At 41.4% G+C, this 26623-nt stretch overlaps 1 protein-coding gene across 1 annotated transcript in view; it reads left to right on the forward strand.

The window, feature by feature from the left end:
- The first annotated feature begins 881 nt into the window (after nucleotides 1–881).
- UGCG (UDP-glucose ceramide glucosyltransferase) overlaps nucleotides 882–26623 on the forward strand; it is a 38960-nt gene continuing 13218 nt past the window's right edge. The window contains exons 1-2 of the mRNA XM_025932063.2: nucleotides 882–1423; nucleotides 20652–20793. Of these exons, the coding sequence (XP_025787848.1) occupies nucleotides 1326–1423; nucleotides 20652–20793 (240 nt within the window). The 5' untranslated portion in view covers nucleotides 882–1325. The remainder of the gene's footprint in view (nucleotides 1424–20651; nucleotides 20794–26623) is intronic.

Consider the following 26623-nt stretch of genomic DNA (forward strand, 5'->3'; position numbering starts at 1 on the left):
ATTTTAAAAGTAAAACAACAAAAACAGTAAAATTAATAATTTTTAATTTAACCCAATATATCAAAATATAGCTTCACGATGTAATCAATAATTGTAACCAAAATTGGTTAATGAGGTGGTCTTCGACATCGGCGTATGGTTTAGACGCACAGCACGTCTCAATTTCTACCAACCACATTTTAAGCGCTCAATAGCCACATATGGCTACCGTATTGGACAGTAGTCTTAGGGGACTTCCATACTAACTGATTCCTTATATTTGTGAATGTGAGAATTTCTTTTACGTTACATTCTCTACGGTGCTTAGAGATATGTGAGGCGTACGATTATTTTGCTCTCCGGTCGGTTGTGATCCAAGACAACACAGCATTAAAAGCATTGAGAAAGAAAGGCAATGGGACACCCGTGCGTCCAGGAGCATGGCCTGGAGGAGGGCCTAAGCCTCTCTGAGCGGTGCCCGGCGGAGAAGCTGCAGATACAGCGTTGGAAACTGGATTTCGAGACAACCCGAGCGGCTGCCTGGAACTCCGTGCCTTTCTCTGGGGCGCCCCCGAACACTGCAGCCGGACAGAGGGCAAGCAGCCTCTGAGCCGGACACACGGTCACGCGCCGCCACCGCCGGGGGAGGCCGGCCCCGGGGCTGCAGGGCTGGCCGCCCGGGGCGCCGCCGCCCGACGCCGAGGGGTAGGCGCCGGCGGAGACAGGAGCCCGGGGAGGGAAGGCGGGCTCGCGTCCAGCAGAAGCCTCGCAGGGGCGCGCTCTCGAAGGTGACGGTGACGCAGCGGGCGCGAGGGCGGCAAGGTGGGCGGGGAGCAGCGGCGCGCACCGCCCCTCGGAGAGGCGGGCGCCACGGTTCCGGAGGGCGGGGGCGAGGCGGGGCGCGCCGGGGAGTCGGATCGCTGGCCGCCGGTTTCGATTAGTGCACGGAGCTGCGGCGGCGGAGCAGGGTGCGGAGCTGCGCGGCCCGGGGTTCCGCGGCGAGGCGGCGGGGCGTTGGCATCTGGGGCGCAGGCGCTCAAGGACCGGCCGGCGGCCGTGAGGGTGTGGAGAGGCGAGCCGGAGCGTGGGGGCCACTGCCGCTCTGACCACGGAGCCCGGCCACCGCAGCGCCCGCAGCCGCGAGCGCGCCCAGGGCAGCGAGGGAACGAGTGCGCGCGGGCGGGGCGCGCAGGCCCTGCCCGCCCCTTCCGTCCCCACCCCCCTCCGCCCCTTCCTCTCCCCACCTTCCTCTCCCCTCCAGCGCCCCCGCGCCGGGCGCCCACCCTGTCCTCCGGCGGGAGCGCGGTCCGCGGCGGCGGCCGGAGCGGGCCGGGCCGGGCCGGGGGATGGCGCTGCTGGACCTGGCCCTGGAGGGAATGGCCGTCTTCGGGTTCGTCCTCTTCTTGGTGCTGTGGCTGATGCATTTCATGGCCATCATCTACACGTGAGTGAGGGGCAGCAGGAGAAGCCCTTGGCGCGGGGGTCAGGGCCTCCGGGTGGGAGAGTGGGAGGCATTGCGCTTTGGAGAGGATTGGGCTCGGGTGGGAGTGGAGAAAGCTAATTCTCAGACTGTTACTCCATTCCCTCTCACCTTGGACCAGCTGGGGCGGGGGTCCTTGAGGGGGGAAAGTGGTGAGTGAGGGGGTTTGCTGGGCTGCGGGCGACTGCACGGCCTGGGGAAAGGAGACTATGATCTTTCTATGTGTCGGCGGAACGTTGCTTGCTTGGTTTCATTGTGTTGGGGCTTCGTTTGATTTTTCATCTGGGCCAAATATAGTGTGTTGTTGTGCTGTAGTTGTTTTTTCGACCTGGACGACATTTCTGTTATGATGATGATCATTTTCACTCTTCTGGGAGCTGTACACAGCTACCCGGAGACCTCCCTGTGGATTTTTCTTCTTCCTGGATGCCTTTAGATAGGTGTGGAGCACCTGTCCACCTTGAAAAATATCCACCAAACCTCCGGGCTGACGTTACAGCCTAGAGTCACGTCAGCTTGTGTATTTCATTGTAGTTTTCTTTCCTTTTTTCCATTTCCTTACATATAGTCTTATTTAAATTTCTCTCCCCCCTCCCGACCTTTTTCATTATTAATTTAACAACTACATCTTGAGTCCTTACTAGATGCCATTCACTGGGGACACAGTGGTGAGCAGGACAACATTCCTGTCCTCATAGAGCTTACATTCTGGAAAGGAGAGGCAGATAATAATTCAAATAGGGTTATTTCACATAGTGATAAAGTCTGAATGATATAGGGTAGTGGGATGAATAATGATAGAATAATGAGTAATGAATAATGATAGAATAATAATAAACATTCACTTGTTTAAATGTCTTTAAAATGAAATCTGCCTTCCTAAAGAAAGAATTACAGAGAGCACATTGCTGATACAGATTCACTGGCATTTAGCCTGAAAAAAACATGATTATGCATAGTAATCTTTATCACCAACTAGAAGAGGGCGTGTGTCAATAGAGGAGATGGGAAGACTTTTTTCTTTAATGTTTATTTATTTATTTTTGAGAGAGCACAAGCGGGGGAGGGGCAGAGAGAGAGAGAGGGAGAGAGAGAATCCCAATCAGGTTCTGGGCTGTCAGTGCAGAGCTGGATGCAGGGCTCTATCCCGAGAGCTGTGAGATCATGACCTGAGCTGAGATCAAGAGTCAGATCCTTAACCTACTGAGCCACCCTGAGATGGGAGGACTTTTAAGAAATTTGTTACTCACCCCCCCCCCCCCCCCCCCCGCTTTTTACTCTAGAAAAAAATGTGCTTTTCCTTTTGGAAATTTTGCATTTTATCAGGATAGGGTGGCATTTCCTGGTACTGGAAAAAGGTGGTACATTGTAGAAAACATACTCCAAAGATATTTATTTGGAGGTGAAAAAAACATGCCACTTGGATACTGCTGATCTCAGTTTTTGTAGTTTGTAGCTGATGTCACTGAACACTTTCTGGAGTTCATTTTAAATATATATGAGTTCTTAAAAAGCAATGTTGTTACTATTTTCCAATCATAAAAATTTTAAAAATGCTAACTATGTAAGAAATTTAGACAGTACAGAGAGGAATAAAGAAAAGTTACACACACCAGAACTTCACCTTGTCGGCCTTTTGTGGCTGTCCTTCCAATTGTGTGTGTGTGTGTGTGTGTGTGTGTGTGTGTGTGTGTGTAGAGAGAGAAAGAAAGAAGGAACGGGGTGGGGATTGACATTATAATTATTGTTCTGTAGCCTGCTTTTAAAATTTATCTATTTAGTAAAATGCTTTCTGGGAGCTCCTTTTTTACAAGGCACTTTTCTAGGTGCTGGAAATAAGGTTGAAGAACAAGACATCCAGGCTTTGCCCAACCTGCTCACATGGGGTTTCCATGTAAAATGTCATGACCACTTTTTTCCTATTTTAATAAATATCATCTCTGCATCCTTTTAAATAGATTTATGGCATTTTCGTTTATGAGGTACTAATATGTATTCATTGATGGGCATTTAGGTTTCCGATTATCAACATTACAAACAACCCTGTGATGAATTCTTATGTGTACATCTTTTTTTTTTTTTCAATTTTTTTTCAACGTTTTTATTTTATTTTTGGGACAGAGAGAGACAGAGCATGAACGGGGGAGGGGCAGAGAGAGAGGGAGACACAGAATCGAAAACAGGCTCCAGGCTCCGAGCCATCAGCCCAGAGCCCGACGCGGGGCTCGAACTCACAGGACCGCGAGATCGTGACCTGGCTGAAGTCGGACGCTTAACCGACTGTGCCACCCAGGCTCCCCCATATGTGTACATCTTTGAGAGGATTTCCTTAGTTTAGGTTCCTGAAAGGAATTATTGGGCCAGGAGCACATTTTAAACTTTGCTACATATTGCCCTATAGGAAGGTTGTATCTATTCGGAGTCCTGGTAACATTGTATTTTGGTCCTCATTTCCCCCTTGCATTTTATCGTGCTCCTCACTGTTTTCTGTTTTTTATTTTCATTCCTTTAATTACTAGTTCTATTGAACATTTTTCATATATTGGTATGCTAGTTACATTTAGTTGTAAATTACATACTCATAATCCTTTGTGCTGCAATCTATTGCTGTATTAATCTTTTTTTTTAATTTTTTAAAAAAAAATTTTTTTTAACGTTTATTTTTGAGACAGAGAGAGACAGAGCATGAAGGGGGGAGGGGCAGAGAGAGAAGGAGACACAGAATCGGAAGCAGGCTCCAGGCTCTGAGCCATCAGCCCAGAGCCTGATGCGGGGCTCGAACTCACGGACCGCCAGATGGTGACCTGACTGAAGTCGGACGCTTAACCGATTGCGCCACCCAGGCGCCCCTGTATTAATCTTTTTGATACGAAGATTGTTTTTCTGTGATAGGTTGCATTTTTTCCCCCAGCTTTTTTTTTTTTTTTTTTTTTTTTGGTCTTTCAACTTTGTACATACGTTTAACGTGGAGGAAAGTATGTGCACCTGTGTTTTGGATTGTCAGGGCCTTTTTTTTCTTTTTTTAATGTTTCTGACTTGTGTAATTTTATAGCTATTCCTCCAATTATTATATGGTTAATATCCGTTTTCTTTTAGTAATCTGAATTCTTTCCTTTTTTTTTTTTTTTTTTTTACATTTTATCATGTAATGTACTCATTATTTTACTTTGTGATATGATGAGATCTAGAGACTTAATTTTAGGTTCACCTAAATATTTAGCCACTTGTCCCAAAATCACTAATTGAATTATTATTTGATTATACCACAGTTTTGAAATACTGTCTTTATTATAGACTAAAATTCTTCTGTATTCTTGCATGTTTCAAGATTCCCAGTGCTGTTTCATCGATCTGTTCTTGTACTAGTATCCGCTATTTTTTTAAGATTTTTTTAATTTTTATTTTTAAGTAATCTCTACACCCAGTGAGGGGCTCGAACTCACAGCCCCAAGATCGAGAGTGAAATGCTCCACTCGCTGAGCCAGCCAGGCACCCCTCCACTGTTTTAATTAATGAAGTTTTATTACCTCATTACTGGTGAGGAAAGCCCCTTATTCTTTTGCAAACTTTATTGGATTTTATGCATTTTTACTTAAAGATATACTTTAAGATTTTTTTCCCAAGCCCTAAGTAACCTTGTTATTCAATTGGAATGATTAAAATATTATTTTTAATTGGAAGTATTAAATTTGCAGCTCAATTTGGAGAAAATTGACTTCTTTCAAGATAGGAGTATGATATATCCCCTTCCCTCTATAATATATACATAATGATAAAATCGCACTTTTTTAATTAAAACAGACATGAGAAATGTAGCTTAATATTCCAAGTAACCCATGGTGTTAGACTTGAGACAAGTCTACAATTGTTGTAAGTTATTTATTTTGTGCTTAATGATACACAGTAAAGTTTTCTTTAAATACTTTCAGTTAGTGCATTTAGCTTCATTAAAATACCATAGAGAGGCTTTGTATTTATTTTCTCATGCCCTACATAGTTACCTTTGTGACTTCCAGTAACAGGATCCTGAAAATAGAATGAAAAAAATGCAATTAGTTTATAACATTATAATGAATAGTTCATTCATTAAAGGAATTTTAAGAATACCTTTTTGAAATGAGTAACTCAACATAGAGCAAATAGTCAACAGCTTAATTTCTTTTTTTTAAACAGTTCTTTTTTTTTAAAGTTTATTTATTAATTTTGAGAGAGAGAGAGAATCCCAAGCAGGCTCCATGCTGTCAGAGCAGAGCCAGAAGTGGGGCTCAAATTCACAAACTGAGACCATCATCTGAGTCAGAATCCAGAATCTTAATCCAGATGCTTAACCGACTGAGCCACCCAGGCAACTGCTTAATTTCTGTATAAATTAAATCTTACCTCCCCCCCCCCTTTTTTTTTTGCTAAGTTCTTTCTTCTGGTGCCACCTTCAGAATTACTTACTGATTTGATTTGATCCCTTTCTTATTGTAATAAGGATACTTCCTGGTTTGAATTGTTTTCAAGCAAAGCACTAAGGTTTGTTCCCCTACCCCTTTTTCTACTGTACTTAGTAAAATTGCAAACTTAATATCAACATTTTGACAAGGAAAGCTAAAGAACATTGGCAACAATATTTTGGTTAAGATGTGCTAATATTCTGTATTTTATTGAATAATATGTTTTCTGAATGCATGTTCTGTGTCCTCTAGAATCCTTTTTGAAACAAGGTAAAGTATACATATTAAAATAAGCAGATATTGAGACTCTTCTAAAATGTGTGTGCTCATTGGGGCGCCTGGGTGGCTCAGTCGGTTGTGCGTCCGACTTCAGCTCAGGTCATGATCCCATGGTTCGTGGGTTCGCGCCCTGCATTGAGCTTTGCGCAGACAGCTCAAAGCCTGGAACCTGCTTCTGATTCTGTGTCTCCCTCTCTCTCTGCCCCTCCCCTGCTCACACACTGTCTCTCTCTGTCTCTCAAAAATAAATAAATGTAAAAAAAAAAATTTACAAAATTTGTGTGCTAGCAACTGATGGAAATGGATCCTATTTCAAAAACTTATATGGCTCTGGTTGTCACATTAAAGAGGTTAATCATGGACACCTAATTGTCAAAAACATTTAAGTCATACAGATACTATAGGAAAATGGCTGAGAAAAGCTATAAAACTTTTAAAAAATCAACTGTTTCTTTTTTTAAATCAAATACAATGTGCAGTGGTATCTAGTTAATTTAGATTCAGTGTTCTATTGAATTGTGTCTTCTTAGAGACAGAGCAAAGTATTAAAAAAATGGAGCTCAGGCTGGCTCAGTCTGTAGAGCCTGTGATTCTTGATGTGAGGGCCATGAGTTCAAACCCCACACTGGGTGTAAGATTACTAAAAAAAGGGTAAATAAACAACAACAAAAAAATAGAGATCAGTGTGATTAATACAGTGAGCAATTCTTGCTCAGATTATTTGTTAAGATTTCACAGATGTCTTACAATTCTTATAAGCCTGCAATTTAACATAATTGAGATAATTTGTAAACTAGAGAGCCATTCTTTTTAATATTTCAAAATGATCTCTGTTCACTGGTATCTCTATCAGTATACTACTGCTTTGCTCTTTTCCAATTTTAATATTGAACTGATACTTAGTCATTTCATGATATATTCTAGATGGCACACGTTTCCGGGATTACTGCCTATAATGCTCAAGATAAAATTCAGATTAGAGCACTGAAAATCAGGGCTCTTATTCCCAAGACTTTTTTTTTCCCTAAGTGATCTTTATGAGTTTTTCCTTTTTTGAGATCTAATGTGGTTTGATAGCTTGGGGGCTGCGATGAAATCTTTTAAAAAGTCTGGAAGCAGCCATTTTCTTCTCTTTTCAGCCCTTGGGAGCCATATTGCTGGATGATAAGGGTATCTGAGCGAGGCACCTTGCCTTTTTTCCTCTATCTCCCTTCTTTTTCTCTTCTCTCCCCCCCGCATTCCCATTTTCCCTCTGCTTGGATTATCTTTTTTTTTTTTTTTTTTTTTGTCCTCTGTATGTAATGTCCTAATGATTAGTGCTAGGCTTTATCGTTTAATTGACTGGAGGTGCCAGGCTAGTGTAGAAATACTCCTTGTATCTGTAAATATTAACTGCCCTCTAGTAAAGCAGAGGTCTTTTCCCTGGAGGTTTCCTTCCAGTTCATTCTACTTTTTTCTAACCTATTTAGCACAACAACTTCTATACCTGCTGCGTAGTTTTTGAATGGAATTTAAATACTCATTGTATCAGGATGTCTGTGGTAAACCACCTGTCAGAAATGAATTGTTTTTAATGTAAATTTTAGCACTTTAAATGTTATTTTTAGATAGTATGGCCTTTGCCTTAAATTCATTAATACGTTGGCGTTCTGAGCCTTAGTGAAATGTGAATTGAGAGCTTCTTGTTTGGGTTCAGTTCTGAGATACACTTGGACTTTGGCCACATGTTGATCAGGTAGGGTCATTGCTGCCAGGACCACTTTGGGTGCCCCTTTAACCTGAGCCTGGGAAGATACCAAATTGGACTATAGTGTGATAGCTTTAAAAAGCAAAATGAGGGGCGCCTGGGTGGCGCAGTCGGTTAAGCGTCCGACTTCAGCCAGGTCACGATCTCGCGGTCCGTGAGTTCGAGCCCCGCGTCAGGCTCTGGGCTGATGGCTCAGAGCCTGGAGCCTGTTTCCGATTCTCTGTCTCCCTCTCTCTCTGCCCCTCCCCCGTTCATGCTCTGTCTCTCTCTGTCCCAAAAATAAATAAACGTTGAAAAAAAAAAAAAAGCAAAATGACCATTGTAATTCAGTGTTAATATTCAGTGATGGTTCTGTTGATTCATCAACCCTCCCTCTTCCTACATGATTAGTGCAGTACCCCTTATCTCTATTCTAGATTACTGTAACTGTCTCTATTCACTGGTATCGCGTCCAACAGCCTTGCTCCCTTTTTACTTTACTTTTCTTACTGTTGCCTTATCCTCCTGGAGCACTAATCTTAGATCATGTGCTTAAAATTTTACTATGATTCCCTATTGCCTTCACGTTAAAATTCAGGCTCTTTAACAAGACATGCATAGTTCTTGAGGAGCTGAGCCCTGTACTTGTTTCTTCAGCAACATTGAATTACTGACATTCCCCTGATTATGCAATGTGTTTTCTTTAGGATTCTCCTTCCTTATGCCCCTTTTTTTCCCCTCCTTTTTTGTTTAACTAACTTCTACTCATTCAAGTCTATTTAGACTTTAGCTTTTTACTGGGTTACGCGCCCCCCTTCTATCCTTCTTTAGTACCTAGATTTTACCCATCTAAATTGTAAATGTGTGTTCAGTTGTCTCTTTTCCCAATTAGATTGTAAGCTTTTGAGGGTAGGGATAGTGTCTTATTTACCGTTCCGTCTCCAGTGTGTACTAGGCACTCAATTATTGCTGGTTGAATGAATGATCTTTGAATTTTTTCCAGTAGTGATGGTGGATTTACATTCATTAGTTCAGTATCATTTGGCCATTGTGATCTGAGGTAGATGGTCAGATTTGGGGATGCTTTCAGTGGCCATGGACTCTGATGAAATGTATTGGACCGAACGGAATCTTTATTTCCCTATTTCTAATTAATTGCACATTAAAATAGAAACAAGACTCTATTAATAACATGTTTACTTACAGATCTGAGTCTCCTCCCCAAGGTTTTCCTATGGGAATGCCTGTCTTGTCATAAATAATCTTTACCCTTAGATCTGGCCTTCAGGGGATGCCGAACCCAGTGCTTTCCTGAGTTGGTTGACATGCAGATCATTAAGTGTCCCCCACTTTTCCTCCATCCACAGAATTTTATTTTATAAACAGAACAGTTTAATTTAAACATCACATTCTGCTTTAGGGAATTTTCTGGAAGACCATTGAGACAGTTTTGATTTGAAAACAGCTTGAGTGGATGCTATATTTGAGGGTCTCCTGTGTTTTTGAGCACTGTGTGCTGGGCTCATAGTCTGTTGGGTGCCTGTCTTACTTAGTTGTTATTAGCAAAATACCATGCCCTGTCCATCTCCCATACACTAGGGCTAACTTGTCACCAAAGGATTAGTGAGTTGGGGTTTTTTGGGGGGAGGGAATGGTAGAATTAATAAAGATCTTATTTGTTTTCAATGGTAATGGAATTTCTCGTATTCTCTAGTATGTAATTAAAGTCTACTGTCCAGTGGAAATAGTTTGTGTTTTCCCATAAATCTAACTCACTATTGGTTATTTTGTGTCCTCTGGGGAATCTTCTGTCTGCAGAGTTCAGGTTGCACCAGAAGGTGTGCTTTGTGTTGCTGAAGAAGCCCATTTTGATGCAGTGCAATTTTTTAAAAGTTAAGTGGTATCTAGAAGTAACATTAGTCATGACACCTAGTGATCATAAACACACAGTAACAGCCTTCCAGGGCACAGGCAGAAGTAACAACAACAGAAGCCTTTAATCATTGGAAATTGCAGGCATGGACTATGTGAAGTAGGGGACCTGCTGATATAGCAGTCAGCCTAATTTTACATGAAATATTAACAGGCTTGGTGGCATGGAACAGAGGAGATGAATTCCGAGAGTCAGATAAATTGGTTCAACTGAGTCACCCAGCAGAACTATTAAAAAAAGCGCTGTTGGGGGAGCCTGGGTGGCTCAGTCGGTTGAGCGTCCGACTTCGGCTCAGGTCATGATCTCACAGCTCGTGAGTTCGAGCACTGCGACGGCTCTGTGCTGACAGCTCAGAGCCTGGAGCCCGCTTCGGATTCTGTGTCTCCCCATCTCTCTGCCCCTCCCCTGCTCATGCTCTGTCTCTGTCTCAAAAATAAATAAAAACATTAAAAAAAAAAAAAAAAAGCGCTGTGGGGGTGGGGGGCTGTTAAGCAAGGTGAACTTTGCCCTCGAGGAATCCTTACTCCCTTCGAAGCCTTGTGTGAGATTCTTGCTTCACTTCTGGGAGGTGTAGTTCTCTGCATTAAGGTTGCTGCAGAGGCTGCTACCAGCCGACTGAAGGGGAAGAGCAGAGCCTGCCCTCTCTCCAGGGAGTGTCCCTTCATACCAGGCTTCCCTCCTGCTCAAAATGCAATCAGAATATGAAACTGTAAAATAAGCCATTTAAAGTGGTACACACTAGGGGCGCCTGGGTGGCTCAACTCTTGATCTCGGCTCAGGTCATGATCTTGCAATTCGCAGTTTGTGAGATTGAGCCCCGCCTTGGGTTCTGTGTCGACAGTGTGGAGCCTGCTTGGGATTCTCCTTCTCCCCCTGCCCCAAATAAACAAACATTTTTTAAAGTGGTACGCACTATTAAATAAAAAAATTTATGAGAAAGGGAAAGCAGGGAGGGGAATTAAAAGATTAGAAGGCTTGGGGCGCCTGGGTGGCTCAGTCGGTTAAGCGGCCGACTTCGGCTCAGGTCATGATCTCACGGTCCGTGAGTTTGAGCCCTGCGTCGGGCTCTGTGCTGCCAGCTCAGAGCCTGGAGCCTGTTTCAGGTTCTGTGTCTCCCTCTATCTGACCCTCCCCCGTTCATGCTCTGTCTCTCTCTGTCTCAAAAATAAATAAACGTTAAAAAAAAAAAAATTAAAAAAAAAAAAAAGATTAGAAGGCTCAAACGATAAGCCAAAATGGCAAAAAAGAGTAACAGTTTTAGAGATGAGCTGTTAGGAAACACAAATCATCCAAGATAAAATAAGGCCATCCCATCAGCTTAGAGGTTGAAAACCCTTCTGCAGAGCGGCAGTTAGGATTCATCGAGGTAAAGCTGCTATAAAGTCCACCAGAAACCCTGAATATTTCTTACAGTCACTTGGAGGTCTTTGAAGTGTTCTGTGAATAGATGTCCTTCTAGCTCACAGTGGAGGGCAGGACCTGAAGGCCTCTCTCTTTTGACTGTGATTCACCCCTCACGACTTTTTGGACTTGACTTACTCTGAGGAAACAGCCCAGCCCGTGTACCCATACTCCTGTCCCCTGTGTTCTGTCCCTTGTCCCGCTGCTGGCAGGTACAGCCCTGCAGCAGCTGGCCATGAGCACCTCCTCCTCCCTGCCGTTGAGAGTGACGTGCCTTAATTACATGAATGCGACTTTTGTGACAGAGGGTGACTCCAGCTCCTGACTGAACATTTAATTTAGAAATAATTCCTCGGGAAAATGACACATTGAAGTTTTCCCGTGCTTTCTGTCTCCCCAAAATGGCTCAGTCACGTTCCAGGATGATTTTATTCTTTTAAACATGAAACCAGTCGGGGCGCCTGGGTGGCGCAGTCGGTTGGGCGTCCGACTTCAGCCAGGTCACGATCTCGCGGTCCGTGAGTTCGAGCCCCGCGTCGGGCTCTGGGCTGATGGCTCAGAGCCTGGAGCCTGTTTCAGATTCTGTGTCTCCCTCTCTCTCTGCCCCTCCCCCGTTCACGCTCTGTCTCTCTCTGTCCCAAAAATAAATAAACGTTGAAAAAAAAATTTTTTTAATAAAAAATAAACATGAAACCAGTCAAAACCATTGACCGGACATAGAGGAGGTCCATTTCCTTTTGTAACCCAGTGTGTTCCTGAAAATGTAATAAAATCAAATTTCTGAAACTCAGATGGGCATATATATTAGGAGGGGTGGTTCTGTTTCCATAAAGAACTAAGATTATTATTAAAATCCCAAATTATGGCTCTGCTGGAGCCCGATGCCTGGGACACGCTTTCACTGATTGAGGGCTTTCCAGGTGTTCAGGGCTGTGTGGAGGGGCCTCCCTCTGGCCTGGACTGGAGTGCTTAGAAGGCTGCCTTGCAGTGTTTGCTCTGGGGACTGCGCCAGGCGTGGTGATTTAATAGTCTACAGAACAGTCTCTTCTGGACTCCCTCAAAATGTCTCCATTCTAGGAGGCAATGTGCTTGGATTACATAGTCACTGGGGGTTCCTTTGCTCATGGTGTCTGGCCTTCCCCGCTCCACTCTGAGCGTGGCCAGCTCTCCCTCTAGCAGAGAGAGCCAAGTGAAGGGTTCTGTGGCAGCAGAATCCCACATTTTGAGTCAGGCTCTGAGGGTAGAGGAATTCAGAGAAGCCAGGACTGATGCAGCTCCTCTGACCCACTGAGAACCCATCTAATGGTTTAAAGGAAGAGATCAGGCCACTTCAGGGGATAATTGCTGTTAATGTTCCTTAGTTGCATTGCCTTTACACTTTTGGATGATCTCCGCAGAACTTCAGATTTGTTCCTAAATATTGGGTGTAATTTTAACTTGGGATATAATTTTAGCCTAAGAACTGCATATCATTTAAACTTTGTATTAAATGTGTTTTATGCCATGTTTTGACTGTCTCTTTTAACCGTGATTTGGGAATTCTGATGATCCCTTTTTCCCCCTTTAATCTTTCTTAATACACCAGAGTTGTTTTATGTTTTAAAAAAGCACCTTATAGGGGTGCCTGGCTGGCACTCTCGGTCGGTGGAGTGTGCGAATCTTTGCTCTTGGGGTTGTGAGTTCGAGCCCCACATTGGTGTAGAGACTAGTTAAAAATAAAAGCCTTTAAAAAATAAAAAAAATTTTTAAACCCAACGTAATAGCTTAATATTTAAGTACCTATCAAAGAATCTTTAAATATGTGAATTTCCAGTTCTTCCATTCTGGTGTATAAGCCTCATCAATGTTTGTCATCTCTAAATCTCCTACTAGAACTATGGTAATTGAGAGAAGTTACATTTGGTGGAAAACGTCCTTAAAATTAGCAGCTTTAAAAAATGATCAATATTAGCTATCATTGAATGTTTACTTGTGGCTTACTTGCCTCTGTTTCTTACAACTACTTTGAGGTACGTACTAATTAATTATACACACTTTAAAAAAATTTGAGATAAAGAAGTGATTTACCCAAGGATTACTCAGCTAATTATCTGTGAAGCTGGTATAGAAATCCAGGAGAACCTCCTCCACCCCAGGCTCTTAAACCAGTATGCTGTCTGTACGGCTGTGGATAACCTAAAAATAACCCCGGAAGTAATCTGCAAGGATAGAATGTTAGTATGGGAATTTCTTCAGTTGCTGTGAATCTTGCTTCTGATAACTGGCAACATTGAGACTCGTGTGGAGAGAGCCCCTACTGCTTTCCTGCAGCTCTTCCCCATTCTCACACTGTTTGAGCTACTTCGTGGGCTACTTGTTTTCAGCCCATCCTGTAACTAGCTGCTGATCTTCCTGATTTTCCTGAGCTTTCTTCTCTCCTTACAGGAAATCTAGTCTTCCTAGGTCCATGGTTCTCAGCTTTGACTGCACTTGGGAGTCACCAGGGGAGGCCTAAAAAAAAAAAAAAAAAAAAAAAAAATTACAGTCAGTTAAGCCTCTCACTCTAAATTTCGGTTCAGGTCATGATCTCACGGCTCATGGGATCAAGCCCTGCCTTGGGCTCTGTGCTGACAGTGTAGAGCCAGCTTGGGGCTCCTCTCTCTCTCTCTCTCTCTCTCTCTCTCTCTCTCTCTCTCAAAAATAAATAAATAAACTTTTTTTTTTTTTTTTTTTAAGTACTGCTTGCCTAGGTCTCAGCCCTAGACATTCTGATCTAACTGGTCTGGGCATCAGGATTTTTTTTAACTCCCCAGGTGATTTTCATGTGCAGTTAAGGTTGAGAACAGGTGCCCTAGGCTGTTGATCCACAGTTGTGGCCCTCACCTGTTATCTCTTGGTTTCATTGAATCCTCCATGTAGCCAGAACTCAAGTTCATCACTTCATCATCTTGCCCCTTGCCTTCCCTCCTATCAGTCTGCCTTGTTATCCTGAACCCATCTCATAATTTATAGCTTCTCAACTTTCAGAATCCTGCAGAGGGTAATCTCACAGCCATGTGGGTTAGTACTACTACACATTCATGGTCTCAGATCTCAGCTAAGCCTTCAGTGCTCTCTGGCACTGCCTTGTTTCTTTATTTAGCCTAGGTCACCCATTACTGGCGGAATCTCTTCTAAATCTTCACTATCCTGCCTTCCGTCTTGTCAGCTTTTCTTCACTCCTGCTCCACACTGTGGAGCCTGTCGTGCTATGCCATTTTCTCTGTCTTTACCTTTGACTAGCTCTTCCCCTTACTCTGTATACTCAAGTATTTAAAAATATTTTCCCCCAAATTAAACTGAAAAACCTTTTTCCATCTAGTTACTCTTGCCCTTTTACTCACTGTCAGGTTTCATGAGAAATTAGTGTTTATTCCGTTACCACATTGCACTTTTCATTCCTTTGCATCCATTCCTTTGCTTCATTCCTTTGCTTCCTTTTCATTCCATGCTCCCCCCTCCCCGTGCACAGTGCTCCAGAGGCAGCAGATCCACACAGTGAGGTGGACATTTCAGTTCTTGCCTTCACCTCTCAGCTGCATTCAATGTTGCTCTTCTTGAACCCTTTCAGAAAGAAAACAGCCAAATAAAGCCGTCTTTAATAAATCCTTTCTTCCTGCCTTTCTGCGTCTTGGCTTACTCCCTCCTGGTCTCCTGCATGTATTATTGGCTCTTTGTCAGTTACATTGATTTGTGGCCACCTGCTAATGGCATGCTTTACCCGGGAGAGCCTATGTAGTCAACAAACTCTGGATGGCTCCATATTTCTCTCTCTAGACTAACCTGACCTTCTGAGCTCTGTATATATATTTCTTTATTCTTATCTAGTCCATGTTTTTTAAACTTGAGAACATACTGTTGTTTATCCTTATTTTGCCGGAGCCTGGAGAATTTATAGTCTACAGCAGTGTGGTTCACTGCTGGCCTGCATCAGAATCATTTGGATGCTTATAAAAATACAGATTCTTAGGCTCTGCAGCCAGTCCATTAAGTTGTGATTCTCACCTGTGGGCATTATGTATACAAATATTGAGAAACGCTGGTCTCCTGGTCTGGAAATTGTATCAAAGCAGTAACTGGAGCAGTTGGAGGGCTTAGCTTCTTTGTTTTCCGTGTTGCAGGAGTCACTAAGCTTCTTTACCTGATGTCTAGTATGTTAAAAACCATTGTTTCCTATATTTTGTCTGATTTTTTTATGCTTACTTATTTATTTTGAGAGAAAAAGTAGGGGAGGGACAGAGAGAGAGACGGAGGGAAGGGAAGGAGGGAGCGAATTCCAAGCAGGCTCCATGTTCAGTGCAGAGCCCAACATAGGACTTATCTCATGACTGTGAGATCTTGAACTGAGCCAAAATTAAGAGTCGGAGGCTTAACCGACTGAGCCACCCAGGCACCCTGATTTTGTCTGATTTTTAAAAAGTTGTTTCAGGTGGGCAAGCAAATTGGGTCCCTGTTTCTTCATCTTGCCCAAAAGTTTAAGTGTAGGGGGTGGGGTGGGGTTTAGGTCAAGTTTTTTGATACTTTTGTAAGGACAGAGACAAGGCTGTAGTAGCCCCAAATTGGAAATAACCCAAATGCCCGTCAACGGAAAGTAGCTAAATAAAGTGTGGTATGTTAATATAAGGAATACATGCTGTAATGAAAATGCATGAACTATAACTAAATGTAACAACAAGGATGAATCTCACAAACATATGAAGTCAAAGAGGCCAGACACAAATGAGTACATCCTATGGGATTCCATTTAGATAACATTTTAATACTGGCAAAATTAGCCTATGGTGTTGGAAGTGAGGACAGTGGTTACCCTTGAGGGCGAAGGTAGTTAGTAGATGGGGACATGCAAAGCCTTCTGGGGTTCTGGTAATCCTGTTTCCTGATCTGGGTACTGGTTACATGGGTGTTTCGCTCTGAGAAAATTCATTGAGCTGTATACTTATTTATATGTGACTTCACTGTATGTGTGTCATGCATCAATAAAAAGTACTCTCCTCCACCCTCTAAAAGAAGGACAAGGTCGCAAACAAAATGTGTGATGGGAAGGTAGAACTGGATTCCCAGTGTAGAACCTGAAAGTGAGAAAGAACTGTGCAAAGGATCCTGACAGAAGGCAGGTCACCTGCTCCAGGCCACAGGTGGAAATGCATACCCGTGATCGATCCTGTGCAATGTGTGGATGCAGTAGGCTCAAGTTCAATTCTAAGTGATACAGAAACCCTGCCCCGGGATACCAAAGTAAAAACTGGTTTGAAACCAGGAAACCTTGTAGACCCTGTCAGAGCCACCCCACTTGGAAGACTCTACCACTTGGGCCACTTTTGAGACTCCAGGCAAATTGGCTGTTGATCATGTTTTGAAAGCTACAGATTGGTTTACAATACACTGGCCAAGGCCAAGGCACCCGCCAGCATCATTTCTCTGTGTGGCAGGCAAAGTTAATAGATTTCTTGCTTTAGGACATAGCTTGGTTGACCGTAAGAGTTTTATATGAAGAAGAACTTCCATATATGTGCAATTCCCCCATTAGACTGCAGCTCCTTGACAGTAGGGAATTTGCCTGTCCATCACTGTATCTCCAGCACACAGGATAATGCATAGTATACATTTGGGGCTCAAAAATGATTGTTTAAAAAAGGGATTGGGGCGCCTGGGTGGCTCAGTCGGTTGGGCGGCCAACTTCAGCTCAGGTCATGATCTCGCGGTCTGTGAGTTCGAGCCCCGCGTCGGGCTCTGTGCTGACAGCTCAGAGCCTGGAGCCTGTTTCAGATTCTGTGTCTCCCTCTCTCTGACCCTCCCCTGTTCATTCTCTGTCTCTCTCTGTCTAAAAATAAATAAACGTTAAACAAATTTTTTTTAATAAAAAAAATTAAATTAAATTAAAAAAGGATTATTTGGTAAGGGGACGCTAAGTAGTTGTAGAGCACCACTGTGTGCTCATCATAGTGCTGTGTGATTTTGTGTGTGACTTCATGGATATTCTTTTATTGTTTTTGCTAAACATTTCAAGCAATTTGTAACAAGGGGCTTTGTCAGTTGTGTTACATAAATTGAAACTGTATTCTCCAGAGTAGGATTCTTGTATCCTAGGGTATGCTCCACAAGAGGACTCAGTGGGATATGGAAAGAAAATATTGGGGGATGGAGGGAGGAGAGATGGATGTGGGGGAAAACACAAAAGACCTTTTTTTAAAGGTCCTGTGATATAGTTGGGAGTTCAAGTTATTTTTGAGTAGAAATTTCAGATCTAGTATTTACCAGTTGTCTTCATCATAAGCCTGGAGAGGACTTCATTGTTGTTTGGTGAGTCAGAATGAGTCTGATAAAATACTGCATTCTTGATATGAAAAGTTCTTCAAAGGATAGGAGGTATATCTATGTTAGTGTTTAAACCAAAATATCTTAATGAAGGAGAATGGATGGGGGGAATAGGATCAGTACTAGACTGTTTAACACTGTTTAAGTTATCCTTGTTCTTAATCTAAAGACTTTCTAAATGCAATGAGATAGTGGGCTGGGTTTCTCTGAATTGGTCATGACCTTGTGCGTGTTTTGATAAGCTTAATAGCACTTGAATGATCTTGCAGTGGGAAGAGAATAAAAAATTTCTGGGATTTTAGTCCGCGTTATTTTATCCTCCGTGTCTCAAACTGTTTCATGATTTCAGTGTTTTTGCTTCTCATTCTCTCTGTGCCACATTCTGGATAATTTCCTCAAATCTAGATTCCGTTTGTCCAGTCCTCTCTTAAACTGTATATGCAGTCTTCTCTTTTACCTATCTATTGAGTTTTTATGCCAACAATCATAATTTTTATTTCTAGACATTGCATGTTGTCTTTATATATATGATGGTCTCTCTCAATCTTTCTCTTGGGTTTTGTTCAGCAACACAGGTAGTTTGCGTTACGGGTTCCAAACCTGTGTGGTCAGGTGTTCTCCTGGAAGACTTTCCTTCTTTGAGGGGTGGATCCAAGAAGGCAACATCCCCATCTTCCCTCTGTGGGCCAGCATTTTTCTACTTTGCCTTTCAGGGATTCCATATTATACAAGGTTGTCAGAACAGAGTTCCCATCATTCTTACCTCAGGCTTGTCTCCATCTCTACATCACCTGGGACTAACAGGTGGCCCTGGGGCAAAAGCATCCAACACTCACTCACTCAGAGATTTCTCCTCATTTCTGACCTGAGAGGTTTCCCTTATTTTCTTAACAGTTCAGTCATGTGTTTAAAAACATGCTTTGAGTGCAGTAGTATCAAATATTATAACCATTCTGTAAGAATATGTGTGTGTGTGCGCGCGCGCGCCTGTGTGCATGTGTGTTGGCTTGTATATGCATTTTTTAAAAGTCTGGAAAGATGAACAAGAAACTAATATTGCTGAGAATGTGGTGGTAAGAACGTGGCAGATGGGGGACAGGGGCGACAGGGAGACTTCTTTTACGTGAATATTTTAATATCTTCAGTGATTTGAACCATGTGGATACAACTGGTTCAGTCAATTAAATATATAAGTTTTTTTTGTCTCCAGCAGTCTATATGTTCTCTATTGGCTGGGTTTCCTCAGACATCTAATCTGCCATTTTGTTAGATATGGAATAGTGGTCATTTTTGTGGTTATATAAATTTTAGATTATGGTTTTACCTCTGTACAACCTCTCAATGAACTTGGTAGATGAATATTTTCCAAACTATCTATGGCAAAGGATCAGCTCTTTAAAATTTTTCCAGTCTGGCATGGACTAATACTCTGGTAAACTATAATAAAAATAAATACTGGGGGCGCCTGGGTAGCTCAGTCAGTTGACTGACTCTTGATCGCTGCTCAGGCCCTGATCTCAGGGTTGTCAGTTCAAGCCCTGTTTTGGGAGGCTACTAACTACATACATACATACATACATACATATACATACATACATACTGATCATGTGCTTGGATGGCATGGAAAGGTCAAAGTGCTATAAACATTTCTAAATGCTTCTCTCAATTTCTTCTCATCACAGACCAGTAAAAAGCCACTTTATTCACTGACCATACTGAGCAGCACTGCTGGAAATGGTGCCCCATTATTATCCAGCATTTGGGGACTGTGGATCAGAAATTGGTATCACTTTGTTCTTTAAGAAATCTTTTGTTGGTTTAAATTTTTTTCCATTGTAGGTAACCTGTTTTCTTTCTGTAAAATCTTTTATGGCTTTATCTGAAACATTAGATGTTCACTGTGGCACATCCCTGTCTTTAATTAGCTGAGAGTGAGCCCATGGCTAACTGTTCTGGATGATGGTAGTGATGTACTTCCAGAAGTCATTCACAGATTAATTGCGTATTTCATCAAATCCAGGATGCTGGTGTTTTCTTGATCTTCTAGAAGGTTTCATTGGTTGGGTTTCATGCTATTAATTTAGGACTTCCATCTGACTGCTACCAATCATAAGATGCCATTGATTTCGGAGATGTTAAAATGTGGAAGAACGTGTGTCTTAAAATATCTTGCACGTGGCCCCCTGATTGTTCTAACCTGTAATTACTGTTGAGTGCTTAGAGACGTGCTTATGAGAAGGAGGGGGGAAGACTTTGGTGACCTCCTTTAGAAACACCATCACTCTGCTGAAAGGCATCTCTTCTCTTTGTTGTGACACCGTGAACATTAACTGGGGCAAATTCTCTCTTTAATTGGCATGGCTTCCCTCCTCAAGAGCCATGGGATGGGCCAGCACTGAGAACCTTGGCCAGCTTATCTGTGAATTGGTGGCAATGGTATATCTTCCAGTGTCATTACCAGACATTTTTCTCATTATTGAGATTTCAAATTCCCTCTGTTCCATCCCAGCCATTCTGAGCTTGTGCATATTGGGAGTGCTGCTAGTTATCCCATTTTCTTGCTTGCCCTGCTGGTAGCCTAGTGCTTCTTTCAATCATGTGTTATGTGGACTGCTTACTATAGAAATATCTCAGATTTTTCTGGTTACACTTCTCTATTTTTCTGGGGAAGATAGGGATTTCCCTCCCCCCGCCCCCTACAGTTTTTATAGTTTTTGGTCTCTTTTGATGGCTCTTTGGGAGGAAGGGCAGTTAATGTGTAGGCTAACACTATAATTCATTTCTTCACCATGTCTTTATTGAATGGCTACTCTTTGCTAAGCATAGTTCTCTAAGCACTGTACGTACAGCAATAAACAACACTCTTAAGCTCCAGCCTCCATTGGAACATTCATTCTGCTTAGATCTGGTTTTCCTAAACTGGATGCTTACCTGGTTACTTTCCTTCATTTTCAGATAACCCTTTAAAAAGATGTCAATTAAAAAAAAATTTAACTTGGTAGTTTCTTGATAGCTTGACGCATACTTTATATAGCACTATTATGTTCTCCAGAAATAACGTATATATTATTTGCTTTTCAGCCGATTACACCTCAACAAGAAGGCAACGGACAAACAGCCATATAGCAAGCTCCCAGGTGTGTCTCTTCTGAAACCTTTGAAAGGAGTAGATCCTAACCTAATCAACAACTTGGAGACATTCTTCGAATTGGATTATCCCAAAGTAAGTACAGTCATGTACTCATTAGAAATGGGTGGGATCGTGTTTGTTTGGTTTTTGGTGTGTGTGTGCGTGCACACGCTTCTCCCTCATGGTAAACACTTAAAGAGGCATTCTGATACTGTAAAAGGTGAAGGTATTAAACATTCATGGTCATCTCGGCCTCATACAACTTATGCTCTAGTAGCAGCAGTCACAGGGCAGAAATGGGGTTGAGGAAGGGAGGGGTGCAGATTCCTTTTTGTAACCGCTTGTCCATCTGAATTTGAAATCTGTGAGTAAACCTCCTGGAACTCGGACATGGTTAAGTGCCTGGCAATTTGAATATAAAAATCTTGTTCCATGAGAGTTGTACGTGAATGACAGGAAGAAGAGGCAGTGAGAAAGAAAAAGCGGCGTTTAATGGTCTGAAATGGGATTCAGGATAGCTAGAAGTAAACATAACCCCCCTGTAAAATGTGGCTTTTGAGCCAAGAATAGGTTGCAGTTCGTGATAACATGGGTCTTCCTCATACCTAATTTCTAATTTCTGTATCTTTCTGAGTTTTAATGCCCAATTGTTTTGTTCCTATCATTTATCTATACAAGTTGTAGATCTATGAACTCAACCTAATCCTTCATTGGAGAACTCCCGGTTTTGTTGAGATGAGAGTATTCTTTTTATCTCTTCCTTTTAATATTCCACCTGTAGTTTCTTTTTTTTTTTTAAGTTCATTTATTTATTTTGAGAGTGAGAGAGCGTATGAGCGGGGGAAGGGCAAAGAGAGAGGGAGAGAGAGAATCCCAAGCAGGCTCCACACTGTCATTGTGGACCTTGAAGAGCTCTGTGTGGGTCTCGATCCCACAAACCATGAGGTTAAGGCCTAAGCCCAAATCAAGAGTCAGATGCTTAACCGACTGAGCCGCCCAGGTGCCCCTCTGCCTATAGTTTCTTACGAGAACTTAACTATTCCTTGACTTATGTATTTAGCTTCATCTCAGCTTTTTAAATTGCCTGTTTGAAACACTGCTTTTGGATGTCTCTTTACATGTCTGCATGCTTGATTTTAAGTCCATTTGAATTTTCCCTCCATGGTCTCTATTCACTTGCCTCAGTTTTTACCCTCACTGTCTCAGCTTTTCTATAGTTTTTGCCACTTGGAGACTCCTTCCTATTTCTTTAGGACAGTGTAACCCAAGTAATGAGAAGGAAGATAAAATACACACCACACTTCTCGTAGTAACTGGTTTTCATGCTCTTATTTTCTTTCTTTTTGCTCTTATTTTTCTCAGTAGCATCAATGAAAAGAATAGAGAAGACACAGACGTGATAGCCTTAATGCAGCTCTTATTAAGTATGTAGACACGAGTATAATTCAGTTATTTTGTAGTGTTTTTATATTACTGCTTTTAAAGTTTGGAAGTTGAGGTATTTGAATCTAATTTTAAGCAAAACCATTATGTGTTTTTCTTACAGTTTGTATGTGTTGTGTATTATATATGTATTTAATAATTTTAGAGATCTGAATCACGCATGTATTATCTATCCCATAAATTAACTATGTAATTTAAAAAAAATAAGATCTGTACTTGATTTTTTTTCCCAACTAGAAGTGCAAAAAGTGGCCTTTAATAAAATTAATTGTAAACTAAGCTTTGCAATAAGGAATATGGAAGGTTTTTTCAGGAATGCCTAGGTGGTTCAGTCAGTTGAGCATCTGACTTCGGCTCAGGTCATGATCTCACATCTTGTGAGTTTGAGCCCCACATCTGGCTTGCTGATGTCAGCGCAGAGCCCGCTTCTAATTCTGTGTCCCCCTTTCTCTGTCCCTCCCCCTTTTGCGCTCTCTCAAAAATAAACGTAAAAATAAAATAAAAATGGAAGGTTTTCAAGCCTCACATTGTATAAATACATGCAGAGATATTTTTTTTTTAATGTTTTTTAAGTTTGTTTATTTAGAGAGAGTACAAGCAAGGTAGGAACAGAGAGAGAGAGAGAGAGAGAATCCCAGGCAGGCTCCGCACCGGCAGTGCAGAGCCTGACGTGGGGCTTGAACCCACGAACTGTGAGATTATGACCCAAGCTGAGACCCAGAGTCTGTCGCCTAACCAACTGAGCCACCCAGGTGCAAGAGATTTTTTTAATAAATGAAAGAATATCTTCATTGATTATTACTAAATCTCAGAACAGCTTAGAATCATACATTTATCCTTGTGAAACTTAATGTCACATTTCAATTTTTTAATCCTCATCCTACCCTTTCCCCATTCAACCACTCTCAACTAAGTTATGGAACTTCTGTGTGGCAGCCCTTGTGAGATGATAGTCACAGAATTTAATTGGTTGAGGAAGTTAGTGTGGGCTTTAGTTGTAGAAAGAGTTTCTAAAAATAATCCAGGAACATATGTATCCATTAATTCTGAACATTTGGGGTAAGTCGATAACTGATTTCTTCTTCTGAATGATTTTTCTTTTATTACAATGTGGGATTATCTCAAGAGCTCTTGTTTTTGCTTTTTTCACAAATTATGCCTTTGAGGTATTTAAATTCGTCAAGGAGAAAACTATTTTGATTCTTACTATAAAATGAGGAACTCCAAATGTAAGAGATTGTTTTTTATTACTTTTTCAAAATTTTATTTACTAATTATAAAAGTACTGTTAGCTGTGTAAATTGAAAATTTGTAAAGTGGAGGAAAAGTGTTAAGCACCTGCAGTCTAAAGGAAAATTTGGATCTCACGGCATTTCATTTGCTTTTTATTTTCTAAAGTTTTAAATATTTATTTATTTTTGAGAGACAGAGTGTGAGTGGGGGAGGGGCAGAGAACGAGGGAGACCCAGAACTCCGAGCAGATTCCAGGCTCCAAGTTGTCAGTACAGAGCCCAATGCGGGGCTCAAACCCACGGACCATGAGATCATGACCTAAGCTGAAGTCGAATGCTTAACTGACTGAGCCACCAGGCGCCCCAATTTCGTTTGATTTTTAAAAGACCAAGAGCAATGGCCCATGTTCCACAAGAAACTAAAGTGAAACCACTGACCTCCCACCAATCTGAGTGTGAACAGACAAGTCGCTTGTGTGCCCAAGGAGGCCTGTAGTCCTGAAACGAACATTTGTGTGACTGCCAGGCCCAGCAAACTTTACTATTTGCTTTTTGTCGAGTGTGAACACTGTTTTAGAGAAGTATGTCTGGTTTCATCCTGGACCTAAACTTTTCCTCCTGATTTGATTTGGAACATTATAGGTGATTCTACAAAAAAAAAAAGAACATGGTCAGAAATTTAATTTTGGACACGTGCAAGAAAATTTCTTGTTCTGGTACTTGTTCTAAATTTCTAGGTTTAAATTTTGGTGAGACTGTTACTATGTTAATTGTCCTGAAAGATTTTTGTGCTTTACGTGTCTTATCAATTCACTTATTTTGATATTTATTCTTGGCGGGGGGGGGGGGGGGGTGGGATGGAAAAGCCATGTAATTCATTTTCCGCAAATTGAGCGCTCGGTGGCAGCAAAGAAGGCATTTAGGGAGAGATTTAGCTGTAGCAGGAAGATTCAGCAAAATAGCTTTACTTTAGTAAATCCTTGCCATATGAAGAGTTTTTTAGTTAAATGATCAGAATTCTGACCAGAGTGAGGCTGTGGTCATTGTGGTGGGTTTTTTGCTTCTTTTGCAAATACACAATTGGTTTAAAATGTTACAAGTCCAGTGCCGTGTTTAGACTCTTTCTTACCAGTGGTGTAGCTCTCCTTAAGAAGAATTATTTTCTAACTGGATAGTCTTCTAAACAAAGAATTAGAAGACAGAAAATCGAATCCATTATCAAAAGACCAAGCACAACATATGTTAGTGAAACTTCCAAATCTGCAAGATTAGGAATTTACCAAGTAAATTTGGAAAACAGTATAAACAAACTGTTTCTTGAAAATAGAGATGCATATAACTCAACTTGTCCAGTCTTTGAATTCAGAGCTGTGTTCTTACGAAACATTTCCTTCCTGGCATCTATCTTTTACTCAGAAGTTACCCTAAAGACAAATGCATTAACTTATAAGTGTATTATTAATCGTTCCATGCCAGAGACTGTTCTAGGCATTTGGGGTCTAAATCTCTTCTTGTCATAGAAAATTTATATTCTGTAATCCAAATACCCTCATAAAATTTTTCTTTAAAAATGATATGTAGTTATTTATAGACAATTCAAGATATTCCTACTTGATATGCAATGTAATTGATTAATATCATTAAAAAGTTTTCTATTTTGGGGTGCCTGGGTGGCTCAGTCGGTTAGGCGGCCGACTTCGGCTCAGGTCACGATCTCGCGGTCCGTGAGTTCGAGCCCCGCGTCGGGCTCTGTGCTGACAGCTCAGAGCCTGGAGCCTGTTTCGGATTCTGGAGGGTCATGCTCTGTCTCTCTCTGTCTCAAAAATAAACGTTAAAAAAAAAATAAAAAAAAAAGTTTTCTATTTTAAGATGTTTTGTCTTGTTTGCTATAGTTCAAAATTTATATTCCTAATGTCTACAGGTTTGAATCAGTGAGCCCTTTTTTCTTATGTCATTTATATACCTAAATTTAATGCTATATATGCATCTGAACGTAGCATACGTGATTATTGCCATTTCAGACATTCACTTCTTGAATATCAAAGGGCTGGATCCCAGGTTGTGGATTTCCTACACCTCTCTTGTTCTCAGCCTTTTAGTCATTGTACTGTTTGAAAAGGAAATTACTAAGGAGTTGTTGGAGACTAATCTTCTCATCTAAATTACTCTGGGTTTTAGGCGTGCCTGGTTGTTTCAACTGAGTGTCCGTCTCAGGTCATGATCCTAGGGTTGTGGGATCGAGCCCTGTGTTGGGCTTTGCGCTGAGTGTGGAACGTGCTTAGGATTCTCTATTTCTGTCTTTCTCTCTCTGCCCCTCTCCCCCGTTCGCACTCTCAATAAAATAAAATAAGATAAAATAAAGAGATATGAAAAGTTTATTAAAAATAAATATATAAATTGCTCCGGTGTATATTTCTAGATTCACACTGCCCATTTATACTGGAATTCACTGTATTGTATAGCTGTTTCAGATTTATAAAGTAAGCGTTTTCTTGAAATATTTTTAAAGTGTAATATTTTTAATAAATGCTATATTTTTGAACATATATACTTACATTTGATCCTTTAGATAGTGTAAAAATATACAAAAATTTTTTTTGTTTATTTTTGAGAGAGAGAAAGAGAGCATGAACGGGGGAGGGGCAGAGAGAGAGAGGGAGACACAGGATCGGAAGCAGGCTCCAGGCTCCGAGCTGTCAGCATAGGGCCCGACATGGGATTCAAATCCCCCAAACCGTGAGATCATGACCTGAGCCAAAGGCAGACGCTTAACCTGCCGAGCCATCCAGGCACCCCTAAAAAAATTTTTTTTGTATTAGCTAAGAAAGCTTTCAACCAACTTAATATGCTGTGTTTTGCCGGTTACAGTGTAGTTGGAGTGATTTAATTATTCCAATACAGAGATTCCTAGCAAATAAAATGTTTGATTAAACTGAAGACACAGAGGTGGTTATCAGAGCTGAAAAATCAAGATTCCTGGTTAACATTTAATACCTTAGAACATAGTTGGAATGCTACCTCCTATTTGGTATAATTTTCAATATCAGAAACAAGCGAAAGCATAAGTCGTGTGTTTAAATAAAAGTCTGAACATTTTTTAGATAATATGAAGTGAGTTTTATTTGCACTCTGGCTAATCAGGAGGTGTTTGGTTTTCATTTGAAATTAAAAGGCATAATCAATAAAAATGGAAACTTTAAATCTTACATTTGAATAAAGGTAAACTGTCTCCTTTGAATACTTTTCTA

This window comes from Puma concolor, chromosome D4 (assembly GCF_028749965.1).
Source record: "Puma concolor isolate L17-30 chromosome D4, mPumCon1.1.hap2, whole genome shotgun sequence".
NCBI lineage: Eukaryota > Metazoa > Chordata > Mammalia > Carnivora > Felidae > Puma > Puma concolor.